The 12,360-nt window shown below is 39.0% G+C and overlaps 2 protein-coding genes and 2 long non-coding RNA genes across 4 annotated transcripts in view; all 4 read right to left on the bottom strand.

Moving 5' to 3' along the window:
• The window catches only part of LOC309701701 (up-regulator of cell proliferation-like), an 87,855-nt gene that overhangs the window by 64,748 nt on the left and 10,747 nt on the right, over positions 1 to 12,360 (bottom strand). The window lies entirely within an intron of this gene.
• Positions 542 to 1,745, bottom strand: LOC309701706. Its single transcript, XR_014275223.1, has 4 exons — positions 1,615 to 1,745; positions 1,287 to 1,459; positions 903 to 1,117; positions 542 to 805 (listed from the first exon to the last, which is right to left on the bottom strand). It is a non-coding gene; the product is annotated as an uncharacterized lncRNA (long non-coding RNA).
• On the bottom strand, positions 2,416 to 4,994 carry LOC309698273 (uncharacterized protein; the record flags this gene model as incomplete). The annotated part of the gene is made up of 6 exons (XM_082520606.1): positions 2,416 to 2,506; positions 2,640 to 2,707; positions 2,816 to 2,855; positions 4,375 to 4,427; positions 4,653 to 4,744; positions 4,811 to 4,994. The coding sequence occupies 6 exons, from the start codon at positions 4,992 to 4,994 to the stop codon at positions 2,416 to 2,418; spliced, it is 528 nt and encodes a 175-aa protein (XP_082376732.1).
• LOC309701707 lies at positions 5,029 to 6,003 on the bottom strand. The gene is made up of 3 exons (XR_014275224.1): positions 5,504 to 6,003; positions 5,199 to 5,317; positions 5,029 to 5,117 (listed from the first exon to the last, which is right to left on the bottom strand). It is a non-coding gene; the product is annotated as an uncharacterized lncRNA (long non-coding RNA).

The raw sequence follows: 12,360 nt of genomic DNA, 5'->3' as shown, positions 1-12,360 counted from the left end.
TGAGTTGGCTGAAGATGCCAAAAGTTTAAGTTAGTGTTTGTAAAAGCACATTCTTACTGCAATGTCTTGCAAATTGTGATGCTTGTTTAGCTGATGGAAGTTGAGATACAGTCCTGAACATTTCGATAAATAATAAAATCAAATCTTGCACTGTATTGTGGGTTTATTACAACTTTTAAGAGTAGAACACGGTGCACTTTTAAATGCCTTTACTTTTAGCGGCACTGTCAAACCTTTGAACAAATCAAGTCAAGCCATTGTATTTTCAATCTCCTTTGAACATATGTACCTACATTTTAGAATAAAAAAAAAACGCTCAAATACATAACTGATTTCTGGATAAGTCCTGTATCAAAAAAACCTACAGAATTTACAATGTAATGCCAAGAAGAAGCAGCTGTAAGTGACTGGGTTATCTAATAAAATTACACCTGGTAAACCAAAATGGATTTGTGCGGTACTACTAGTATGTCCCACCTTCTCCTATTCATAACATATTTAAAAAAAATCTTGACTTAAAAACTTGAGAAACAAATCAACAGCAGGTTTGAAATACAAGGCCAGACATCCTAGAAACATCCAAATCCTGGGGAGTTTTGAATTCCAAAATCCATGTTGGATTTAAACACAGAATATGAGGTTGTCATGGGTAGTTTCAATAAGTTTAAGCATGTATTTGCCATCGGGAATAAAGAGTCATCCAGGAACTGTAGGCTTGGTAGTGGATCTAATCCAGAAGGTGGCAGTGATGTTAGCCCAGTTGCAAACATCAGAACATCGCCCACCGACACAGCAGTTTGTGATTCTGCAAAGAATAAAAAAAAAATTAAAAAATTATATATGTATATGTGAATTCAACACATTGTCTTGTAATGAGTACTAAAAGAAATACTGGTATAAACCTTCACAGTCCAGCAGATAGTCTGACCAGTAGCCCACAGTTTGACTTTCCAGATGTCTCCTGTTACTTCCAGATGGGCTGAAGTCAGGTTTGAAAAGTCTCTCAAGTTCAAGAGCTGTGAGTTTCTTTTCCATGTGACACAGGACCGGGGAAAGCAAAGTAGGGTGTTGCTGGAGCGCACTCAGGAAATTAAGTGCTGAAAGACCCTCTTTAAATCTAAAGAATGAGGAGAACTTTGTGTCATTTACCAGTTCATAATACATGCATAAACTATGGACACACTTTGAACTTTGGAAACCTTGGAGAATGTAAAACATTTCAGTTGGAAATTATAGAATTATTGTTATGACGGTGTTGTGCATAGTCTCTTCTATAATAGTCTTACCTGTCAATTACAGATGAGTTTCGAGCAATTATATACCACCGGAGATAGTCAGACACAATGTCTTTCTTTTCCTCAACTGTGGAAACATGCCTTAGACAACCAGCCACCTGTAGCATAGTACTGTGTTTTATGACACAGTCACGCAGGACATCCACTGAACCAGCACTGTCGATCTGAAAAACCCATAAAAATGGACATACACAATGTAAGCTTACGTGTCTGATTTTCATTCCTGTTTTTTTCCCTACACAAAGAAAGAAGATTTTAATTTCATACAGATGAAGAAACTATAGTTCTATCCTGCATTCAAATCCTGCGCTGTCCTCACCTCTTGTAAAGCTTTCCCTATGTCGTCATCTGTGACTGAGGCAACTGTTGCTTTTACTGAAGTCTGGCCTGCAAGATAATGTACCAGCTCTTCTGACAGGAAATGGGGCCCTGGACCACCATGCACAACTGACACAGCTATCATCTTTCCTGCTAGGTAGTAGTCATCCTCTCTTACAGCTGTGAATGAATACAGTAAATGATAAACTCTCTCACACACACACACCTCTCTCTATCAATCGATCAGAGCCGATCGATGTCAGATCAATCGACCAGATAGACATACTAATGCTGTGTTGAAATAATCCAAAAAAAAAATGAGTTGCTTCTGATAATAATTAAAAACAAATTGATTTACAAGTCCCAAAAATGTTTTTAAATTAAGTTTATCAAAGATCTGATCATTGCATACCCTTTGCATTGTAGACGAGGAATCGATGTCCTTCTGGTCCATCAAAAATGGGACGATCTTTCATGTGTTTCATTAGCAGACTCAAAAACTCTCGTTTTGGGCCACCTGCATCAAGTCCTTCTTCTAGAATGCCAGCATCATCAGTAAATTTAACCAACATGTCATTGGTTTCAGAGTATGACAACCGCCTGAAACCCCTGACTGCTCCATCCCAGACATTTGCTCTTGAGATGTTGAATCTGCTGACACTTCCATGATGAATAGCACTGGATAAGTTTGCAATGATGTCAGGTAGAGTAATGTTAACGTCTTCCCTGTAATCACAAAAATGAAAGACAGAATGCAAGACTATACAATTTAGCGTTGTTATTTGAAGTATTATTTGATATTTTACAGTGTTTTGGAATCCATCAGTGAAGCAACTTCAACCAGCTCTTCATCCTCGTCCTCAATGCAGGGGGCACACAGGTCTGCATATTTACTGTTGAGAAATTATAATTCCAACATTAGAAAAACTTGTGTTGACCCTATAACTATCTTTACCCATTTCACAAACCCAAACGTGTACTGTAGTTACAGGTTTAAAATTACGTATAAGACACAATTTTATTTACCTATAGGGACTCATGACTGGATTTGTTTCGTTTTGGTGATCAAGATCCTCTGTATCAGATATTACAATCTGAAAAACAAGAACAACAAAGATTGCATACTGTACATAAACATACATAGCATTGTATTATTTCAACAATAGCAAAAAACCTCATGCTGACATAAATTGCCCAAATACCTGACATGGCTGTATGGTAGATGAAGGTCCTGGAGCATGTCTGAAACAGAATTGGAATTAAAATGTCCAGATAAGAAGCTCATACAGTTTAATATTTTTTATGATACCAACATTATAAAAATGCTATGAAACCAATAAATATTTGTATTAGGGCGGGGCAATAAAATAACAACAATATGTATTGCACTATACTTTTTTCTCAATGGAAATATGAGACTATTGCAATAGAGCTATCCATCCATTTTACATGCTGCTTATTCCTCTAATCCCTCTTTTTTTTCATTGACATAAGAATAGTCAATCCTTATCAAGTTGTGCAGCAACCAATTGCTATGGGAACAGCATCATGTCCAGTTAGGGTGACTTGTTACCTGCAGCACAGTGAAGTAGCAACACCACCCGTGGAGATGTTTGGGCACCATTTACATCTAAACAAACCATTAAAATAAATATACAAGGAGAGATTAGGAGAATTTGCTTTTATTTCTGTCATGGTCCTGGGTCGTTGACCCAGCGTTTTGTGTTTATTCTGATTTTGTATTAGTTTAGGGTTGAACCTGAAGTTTGGTGTATATTCAGCCCTACCTGTGTCTGTCCTTGGTGCTATGTTCATGTCCCCGTGTTGTGTTGTAAATCAGTCTGTGTGTTTCCTGCTTTACTTTGAAGGCTCGTGTTCTGGATTTCCTGTTCTATTCTGACGGTCTGTGTCTGTTATTGTGTTCAGCTTGTGTCCTCCAGTCATCATGTGTATTCAGATCAGCTGTTCTTCCCTCCTGTGTGCGATTACCCGATTACCTTGTGTATGTGTGTGTGTATATAGTGGGTGTCGGTCTGTGTTCGTTGTCGGCTCGTCTGCGTTCTATGGTGTTCCGTTCCTGTCTCTCTGCCCCGCACCCCTTTTGCATGGTCACAGGTTTGTCATTTAGTTCTCCCAGTTTAGGTTTCTGCAGTTGTTTTGTCATGCCTCACTGCCTGTTTTTGCCACTCCACCACTTGTAAATAAACACTCGAATCATCAGTCACTGCCGCATTTTGGGTCCTCCTTTTCCCCCACACCACACGGCTCACCCCGCCAGCCGTGACAATTTCTTAGCTTATTCATATGATATTGACAAAAACTGTCAATTTTATGTCTGTTCTCCTGTAAAACTTACTGTAAACTAAGATTTATTTTTAGAATCATTCTTTTTGGTTTTTAAATGTAATTGACCAAGCAATTGAGTGATATGGTGTTTGTTGTCTTTTGAAACTGGAAATCTTTATCCCTGACTTTTTATCTAGTTTTTAACATGTACCTTTTTTTAGTTATCTGAAAGGAATGTAATATGGTAATACATCTGTCTGTCTGAACGTATGACAGGAAATAAATATTTAAATCAAAACAAGCTTCTGAGGATTTCACATCTTACTTATGAGCAACGGCACATTTAATATGTACAAATCTAGCTGTTTATATTGTGATGTATATCAATATTCCCTGAAATAAAACAAAGAAATATTGTGACATATTGTATTGCCCAACTCTAATATATAGCAGAACAAGCTCTGAAATAACTTACTCCTTCTCTGCATGTTTACCATTAGGGGTACTCTGGTCTTGTGGTTTGAAAACCTAAGATGAAAAATATGCACTTTTCAAAGCTTTCAACAACTTCGTATTGCATTTAGTTCATCAAAATAATAATAATAATTTTTTTAAAGAACATACAATCACACAATGAAAATAATCCACCCATGGATGTTACAGAATTATGATCATTATAGAGAAAAAAATAGAGCACTCAGCCTGGGCCACTCACAGGCCTCTGGCATGGTGGAGGGGGGAAAAGGTACACACCAATGTGTCTGCCTGGTTGAACTCAGCTGTGCTTCTTGATGTAATCACAATCTCAGGGTCTGAGTCTGAGGTACCATCCTCTGCAATCAGAGCTGAGAAAATAAACACATTATTAGTTGTTGTATATGTAAATACATCAAAATATAAAATTAACAAACCTTGTTTGAAGTGGCTCTCTGGGCAAATGAAAAGAGAAATCCTGTTGTAGTTCTTTCCTATTTCATCTTTGTAGTCTGCCAGTCGGAATGGCCTTTCTGTCCCAGGCACATTTATCACCTCTGTGCTGTCGGGATACAAAAGGACATATGGTCCCTCCACCAAGTCCTTGTTGAATGTTATCATTTTTTCTACAGCCTGCTTCAGGAGGTCAGGGGCTGTAATTTCGGGGCTAATAAATAAGGGCAGTGTTTTCCCTCTTAGCGGTTTTAAGTCCGTTTGTTGTTTCACCATTATTCCTATATTGATCTAGAAACAAATAATAAAAGCAAGATCACTTTAAGAATAATTGCCAAATCCTCGTTTATAAATTTACCTGTGATGGCTTACCTTGACAGGTTTACTCTGTTGCTTGAGTTTTAATTTTGCTCCACAGTTGAAGGCTTGACGCTCTTTGGATTTTGATTTTTTGTACTCCATGAACTGCTTGTATGACGGACATGTTTGTTCTGGTTGAATGAAAAACGTTTAACATCAAAACGGGGTTATAAGCACTCTCCATTACTAAACGTAGACGAGAATACAGTATAAGGAAACATAAAAAGAAACAAAAGCCAAAATGGTAAATAAACGTGCTATTTAACTGAAATAGTATAGACTGAAGAGAAAAAAAGTGAGTAATATATCAAAATTACTTTGTTCAGAATTTTTTGTATGTTTTGATGTCCCTGGGGAGTCTGATCCTTCGGCCTGGTCTGTGTCCCGCAAAAGCTCCAGAGACCGTCCACAGGAAGCACAAAAAGGGGTGAAGAGGCAGAAGCTAACGCCACAAAACGGACAAAACATTTTCCATCTATTTTTAGTGCAGCGAGCACGGTCAGGGTAATGAGGAAGCGCTGTGAGGAGTGCGTTTCTCGACGTTTGTTTACATCCCGAATCACTTTTCTGAGCTACAAATATGGAGTAAGCCTAATCGTTGTGTCACTTCCGGTATTTCAGACAATCCCTTTCCGTCAAGGATTTTTAATTTGTTGCGGGTTTATTTTAATTTGTTGTGGGTTTTTGTAATTTGTTGTGGGCTTTTTGTATTTTGTTGTGGGCTTTTTGTAATTTGTTGTGGGCTTTTTGTAATTTGTTGTGGGCTTTTTGTATTTTGTTGTGGGCTTTTTGTAATTTGTTGTGGGCTTTTTGTATTTTGTTGTGGGGTTTTTGTATTTTGTTGTGGGGTTTTTGTAATTTGTTGTGGGCTTTTTGTAATTTGTTGTGGGCTTTTTGTAATTTGTTGCGGTTTTTTAATTTGTTGCAATTTGCACTTCCCAGCCACCGTAGCAAGGAGCAGACGGCTGAGTTTATTAAACTCCACCGAGACAGCGGTGACGCTAATCAGAAGGCTAGACCGTCCAATTTCACGGCCGTTTACTTCCGGCCTACCCGATCTTCTGAGGACCCGGCCCACGTAGACCGCGAAGGCCGGGTCCTCAGGAGGATGCAGCCCATGAATTTGGATACGACCACTGAGATGAGGCACAACCTTTCACAATAAAACGGGAAACAAGAAACAGACACAGACTTGACACTGAACTGAACTTACACTTAACGAGAGACACAACTTAAGAACTAATCCCTCACAAAGAATAACTGAAACATAGAATAATACTAATAAACAAAGCATGACAAAAGGATCAGAATACAAACCATAATACAAAGGAATAAAAGAACTGAAAATGCTGGGTCAACACTGAAAAAAAAACTGATGTAATCAGATTGGTTGTAGATATTTAGCAAAGGGAATCACAAGGGAATCCAACCGAGTAAAAAGCTATCAGTGCTTGCTGTACATACCTGAGGGTGCAGCAGCAGGAGAAGCAACGGGGGATGCTCTGATGCAAAATCTGTTGACTCTGTCAAGACAACATTAAATGTTAACAGGTTGAAAACAATAGTCATAGAGAAAGTATATACAGTAGTCCCTCATTTACTGCAGCAGGGGTTCTCAGAATAACTAGCCCCTTGCCACGCACTTTATACACTTTTTTTTCACACACACATGAACATTAGTCACAGTTCTCACAAGTTGATTCTCAAAGCGCAAACCATTGTAGATTGCAAAACGCAAAAGTATTATTATGCAGCGTTTTGTCTTTGTCTGCCTGCCACTTTCGTGCGCCTTTTTCCCTCGCGGTGCAGGTGTCTTATTTCCGAATGAGGCTCATAGTTATGGGTGTTTTTGTGCTGTTTTTTCTATTGGACGTGATGGTTATCAAAACCAAACATGACAAATTTGGCAAGCGCAGGAGACACGACACGGAGGAGATCTGTCAATCAGGCTGCAGAATGCAGTGTGCATTGTTGACAGTTGTACTGTGCAATAAAATACTGCAAAAAAGTGAGGTAGTGACAGATGAACGGCGGGACCACTGTGTGCTGTTTATTAATAAACAATAAAATATATTCCTATATGACAACATCCATAAGAGCAGAACGGTATTTGTACATCAGTGGGAAAATAGCGGTGGCTTGCTAGCTTTTGTGCGGCTTCCCCGGGTCAGTGAAAACTTTCAAAAGAGAAATGAATGAACTTACCAGGTTGCCCGATCTCTTCACATGTCTTCCTCCAAGCTCGGTCCTTTATATTTGTCATGGTCCTGGGTCGGTGACCCAGCGCTTTTAGTTTATTATCATTTTCTAGTTTATGATGATGATGATGATTATTCTTGTTTGAGTTCTATGTGTTATATTCGGTCTGCCTTTGAGTCTACGTCTCTGTCTGTCTATGGTGTCACCCTGTCTGTTTGTGAAGCTGTCTGTTTAGTTCTGTGTCTTGTTTGGTTCCCCGTGTCTGAGTTTCCTGTTTTATTGTGAAGGTCTCTGCCTGATGTGAGTGTGTTCAGTTTACATTTCCCCTGTCCCGTCAGCTCTGATTCCTCCCAGCTGTGTTCCCCTCCTGTCTCTCATCCCCTGATTACTGGTGTGTGTATTTAAGCCCTGTGTGTTCTCCTGCCTGTTGCCAGTTTGTCTGCGTTACCCTGTGTCAGGCTGCGTTACCCTGTGTCAGGCTGCGTTACCCTGTGTTCCACGGTGTCCTGTTCCTCGTCATCATAGACCTGGGCCCTATTTCAGGAAGCCAGTTTAGAAAACTCAGAGTGAAAAACGATACTCAGGGTTGAGTAACCCCGAACTGTCCAACTCGGAATATTCGGTTTCAGAAAGGCTGATAACAATTAGTTCAGTCAACGCGGAGTTGCTTTAACCCCAAGTTAAGTGCGCGCACGAGGATACATAAAGCCCTGATTAGTGGAGCACAGATTAAGCGAGTCACCATGGAGATGGAGGGAAAGAAGGCGCGGTCAATGTATTTTACAGCACTTGAGGCTGAAATTCTGATGGCAGCATATGCCGATAACATGCAAATTTTACGGAAAAAAAGTAACACAGCCTCAGCTGCAAAACAAAGGGAGCATGCATGGCAAAACATAGAGTCAATGCGTGAGTGTTAATTTAAACATTGATCTAGGGATTTCCACCCATTTAACACGTTATTTTATTATATTTTATTTTATATTTTATACATTTCATTTTGTGATGTGAGCGCAGGTGCAACCCAACAGGCCCCAAACGTTCCTGGCAGCAAGTAAAAATGAAATATAAAAATATAGTCCAAACAGGTAAGGTACAATTGTATTATGAGCCACAGTGCTTGGTCTGTTTGTCCCATGTAAATCAATTGCAGTTAGAGGCTACATTAATTTTCTTTCTGTAAGCACTTATTGAAATTATCTGAGCATTACAAGTACATATTTGCTTACTCTGTATGCTTAAATGTGACCCGTTATAGCCAACAGAAAAAAAGCGGAGGCCCGAAAAACAGGTGGGGGTCCTCCACCACCACCACCACTCACAGAGGCTGAGCAGTTGCCCTCAGCCAAAACAGTGGGCGCCCTGTGGCCGAAGGCATCTCTGCGGGGACATCCTCTGAGTCAATAACCCCGCAAGACACAAGTGCCTACATAAGAGGTAAATTCAAAATAATACATGATGTGCATACATCCTTTCTTCACAGTCACCTTTGCAGTGCTGCTCATTCATTTGATAAACTCTTCACCATAATGAATTATTTTGTAGTGAAGTTATTTTCCTACTGATTTTGCCTTCCCTCAGTCTTGGTTGTCTTTGAGAGCATAATGACAATGAAGTGTAAACTGAGTGCTATATGTTTGTTAATTGCCATTTGGTCCCTTGTAAGTTATAAGTGACCTGTATAAACCTCATATTCTATCAGTTGATGGTGATGGTGTACTGCATCTGGTGCAGCCTCCTGTTGAGCCAGACCAACATGCAGTTGTGAGTAATACTCCACAGATTATATGAGTTTACAGTAGAACAGCAATGTTGTTTATTTCTTTACTGCAGGAAAATAATGAAGAAACATTGACAACTGTTACAGAGGAGGAAGCAACAGAGACACTTTATGAGGTTTACATCTTTTAATGGAAAATATAACAATTGAATAAAATGTGGTACTATAATAAAACCATGGACTTTCTATGTCTCTAACAGAGTGATGATGGAAATGAAGAGGAAGAGGGTCCAGCCACTTCTCCAACAAACCTTTCCTCAGTAAGATGTTCAGCACTGATTTACAACCAACCTAAGTAGGCATGTACTATGAATGTCAATGCTATTTTCTGTGTTTTAATAGCTCCCTGTAAAGCAGCTGTACAAGACCTATTTGATCAAGAAAATAAAAAAATGTGACTTGGAAATGGAACACTTCAAGCAGCAGATCCAAAAGACCAAGATTGAGATTTTACTGCTGGAACATCAGTTAAGGGTGGGTGAAGTGGTCAGAGATGGACGAATTATTTCAGTGTTTGAACAACATAATAATATACTTATTAATACTTTGTGTACAGGAAATACAGGCGACCAATAAAGCCAGTTGAACAAAAAATCTGTTTATTCTTCTTTCAACATGTTGAGGTGATGGGTCAAAAGAAATGATTGTGACATATGGTGTCTTTGACTGCTCTTCCATCTTGTATGTCTGTGGGAGGGTCAGGATGTTCATGGTTTGGATCACTGCTGATGTTTGGTTCAGAAGGACAGTGTTCTCCTCTAATTGTGGCAATGTTGTGAAGAATCACACATGCCACAATAATGTCACATGCCCTTTCTGGGGTGACCCTGAGTCTTTGAAGGCACTGGAACCGGGCTTTGAGCATTCCAATAGTCATTTCAACTCTGGCTCTTGTCCTGCAATGAGCCAGATTATATCGCTGCTGTGGGCCCGGTTCAGGGTCAGGGTAAGGGGTAAGCAAATAGGGTAAACATGGATACCCCCTATCACCAAGCAAGTAGCCAGTGAACTCTCCTAAGACAGAAGGATACACTTCAGTTCAAATGTCCCTGAAGCAATTGGTCTTTATATATTTTAAAGTATTTTCAACTCACCATGTCCAAATATGGTGCTCAGTGTACATTCACAAAAAAATTCGTGAGTCATGAACAGAGCCTGGCCACTTGGCTTCCACATTTGTGACAATGTTGGCAGCATCACATATGATCTTCTCAGTGCAGAGAACACAAATTAGCATCCATTACTATAATGAAATAATTTGTTAGTTTGAAATGCTACAGGGAACTATGTACCTGTACATTAATGCTGTGGAAAGACTTCCTGTTCACATAGTCTCCTTCATTTACTGAAGGAGCAATGATTGGAATGTGAGTGCCATCTGTACAGCCAATCACGCCTGGGAACCCTGGAAATAAATGTAAAATTTAAGTAGTAGTTCAAGTATCACCACATCATGTATTAAGTTTCGTTCATCCTGATACCTGCAATTTTGTGGAATCCCTCTTTGATAAATCTTGTGGGTCTATGACCACGAACGAGTGCAGGAGACGTTTCAGTGCAACTGTAACATTCCTGACTGCCCGACAGACGGTAGCCTTGGAAACGTGCTCAGCGTCACCAATATTATACAGAAAGCTCCCATTTGCAAAAAAACGAAGTGCAATACAAATAATATGTACAGAACTGAGAGAATGTCCACGATGTGTCACATGAGCAATATTAGGCCTGAGGATGTTATTCAAATAAATTATAGATTGTGCTGAAAAACGGTGACGTTCACACAGAAAATCATCAGGAAATGATAAAATGTCCAAACGCGCTCTGATCACTCTCTCCCGGCGGAGAGCTCTGTGGAGAATTTGGGCTTCAACATCTACTGGCTCTTCAAGGAAGGAACACGCCATGTCTGACACTTCCTACAGTCAGGTTTCCGACACAGAGGCGGAGAAAGTCAGGGTTAGTTGAAGTAAACCTGCTAGGGGGCAGGTTAGCTTCACGGAGTGTGTCGTCATAGTAACTCACTCAGAATTAATCTAAACTCGCTTTGTGAAACTGAAAACCCAGAGTTTTCGTTAACTCAGGGTATACTTACTCAGAGTTTGCACTAAACCGGCTTCCTGAAATAGGGCCCTGCACTACACTTATTTATTTAATTCTACCAAAGTCCACTATTTAGATTGAGAAAAGTTTATATAATTATTTAGCCTTGTTGTGCAAACAAGCCTGCATAACTTAATAAATGTAGAATTTGAAAAATAACAAACCTAAAAAGAAACACTAGGTACGAGATACATGAGGACCTATGATACGGTGATACTTTTGGTAAACAACCATTTGACTAACATGTGTGTCTCACCTGCTCTTGTTCCTCTCTCTCCCTCTTTGTGCTGACAATCATCAAATATACAGTTGAAACCAGATATTTAAAAACTCTTCAGATCAAAACACTTTTTTAATTGTAACATCAAATCAGACTAAATGTTTATTTTTTTAGATTGATAAATATAAAAAAACATTTGTTAACTTTAAGAGTAAAGAGAGAAATTGTCTGTATTTCTTAATTGTAAATGGCACCAAATTGTATTCAAACTTGAGCCACATTTATGGAGCTCCACAATTCTTTTCCTGGTGTTTTGGTTGACATCTCTTGATTTTCCCATGTCACAGAAACAGGCTCTGTGTTTTGCCTTATATGCATCCACAGCTGTGCCACCAGTTTACTCACATGGACTCTACTAACCTATCAGAAGCTTCTTCAGCTCAGAATGGAATCGTCTGGAGTTTTCTTATTAATTAACAATAAACTTAGTGTATATGTACTCCTAAATTTGATGAAAGTGATAAAAAAAAAAAGCTCTGTCTCTCTTTATTCTGACATTTAACTAATTCAAAAGATATTTCAATATTTATTTATCCAAAACAAAACAAGTTTACTCTAAATTGATGTTCTACAGTAAAAAAAATGTTCTTGTGTTTTCCATAAAGTGTATGTAAATATCTGGTTTAAACTGTGAATATACTGCTGTGTGTTGAAGTTCCTCTTGTTTTGCATAGAAATATACTGAACAACATACAAAGCATAATATATAAAATACTACCAGAGTTTTTTCTTTGAAAGAAGCCCCTTATGTCCATTCTTGTATATCAGTGCATTACTGAAACCGATTTATTTAGCCGTGGAGGGAAACAACTGAA

This window comes from Aulonocara stuartgranti, assembly GCF_965226115.1.
Source record: "Aulonocara stuartgranti genome assembly, chromosome: 3".
Taxonomy (NCBI): domain Eukaryota; kingdom Metazoa; phylum Chordata; class Actinopteri; order Cichliformes; family Cichlidae; genus Aulonocara; species Aulonocara stuartgranti.
This window is presented reverse-complemented; position numbering and strand designations above follow the sequence as displayed.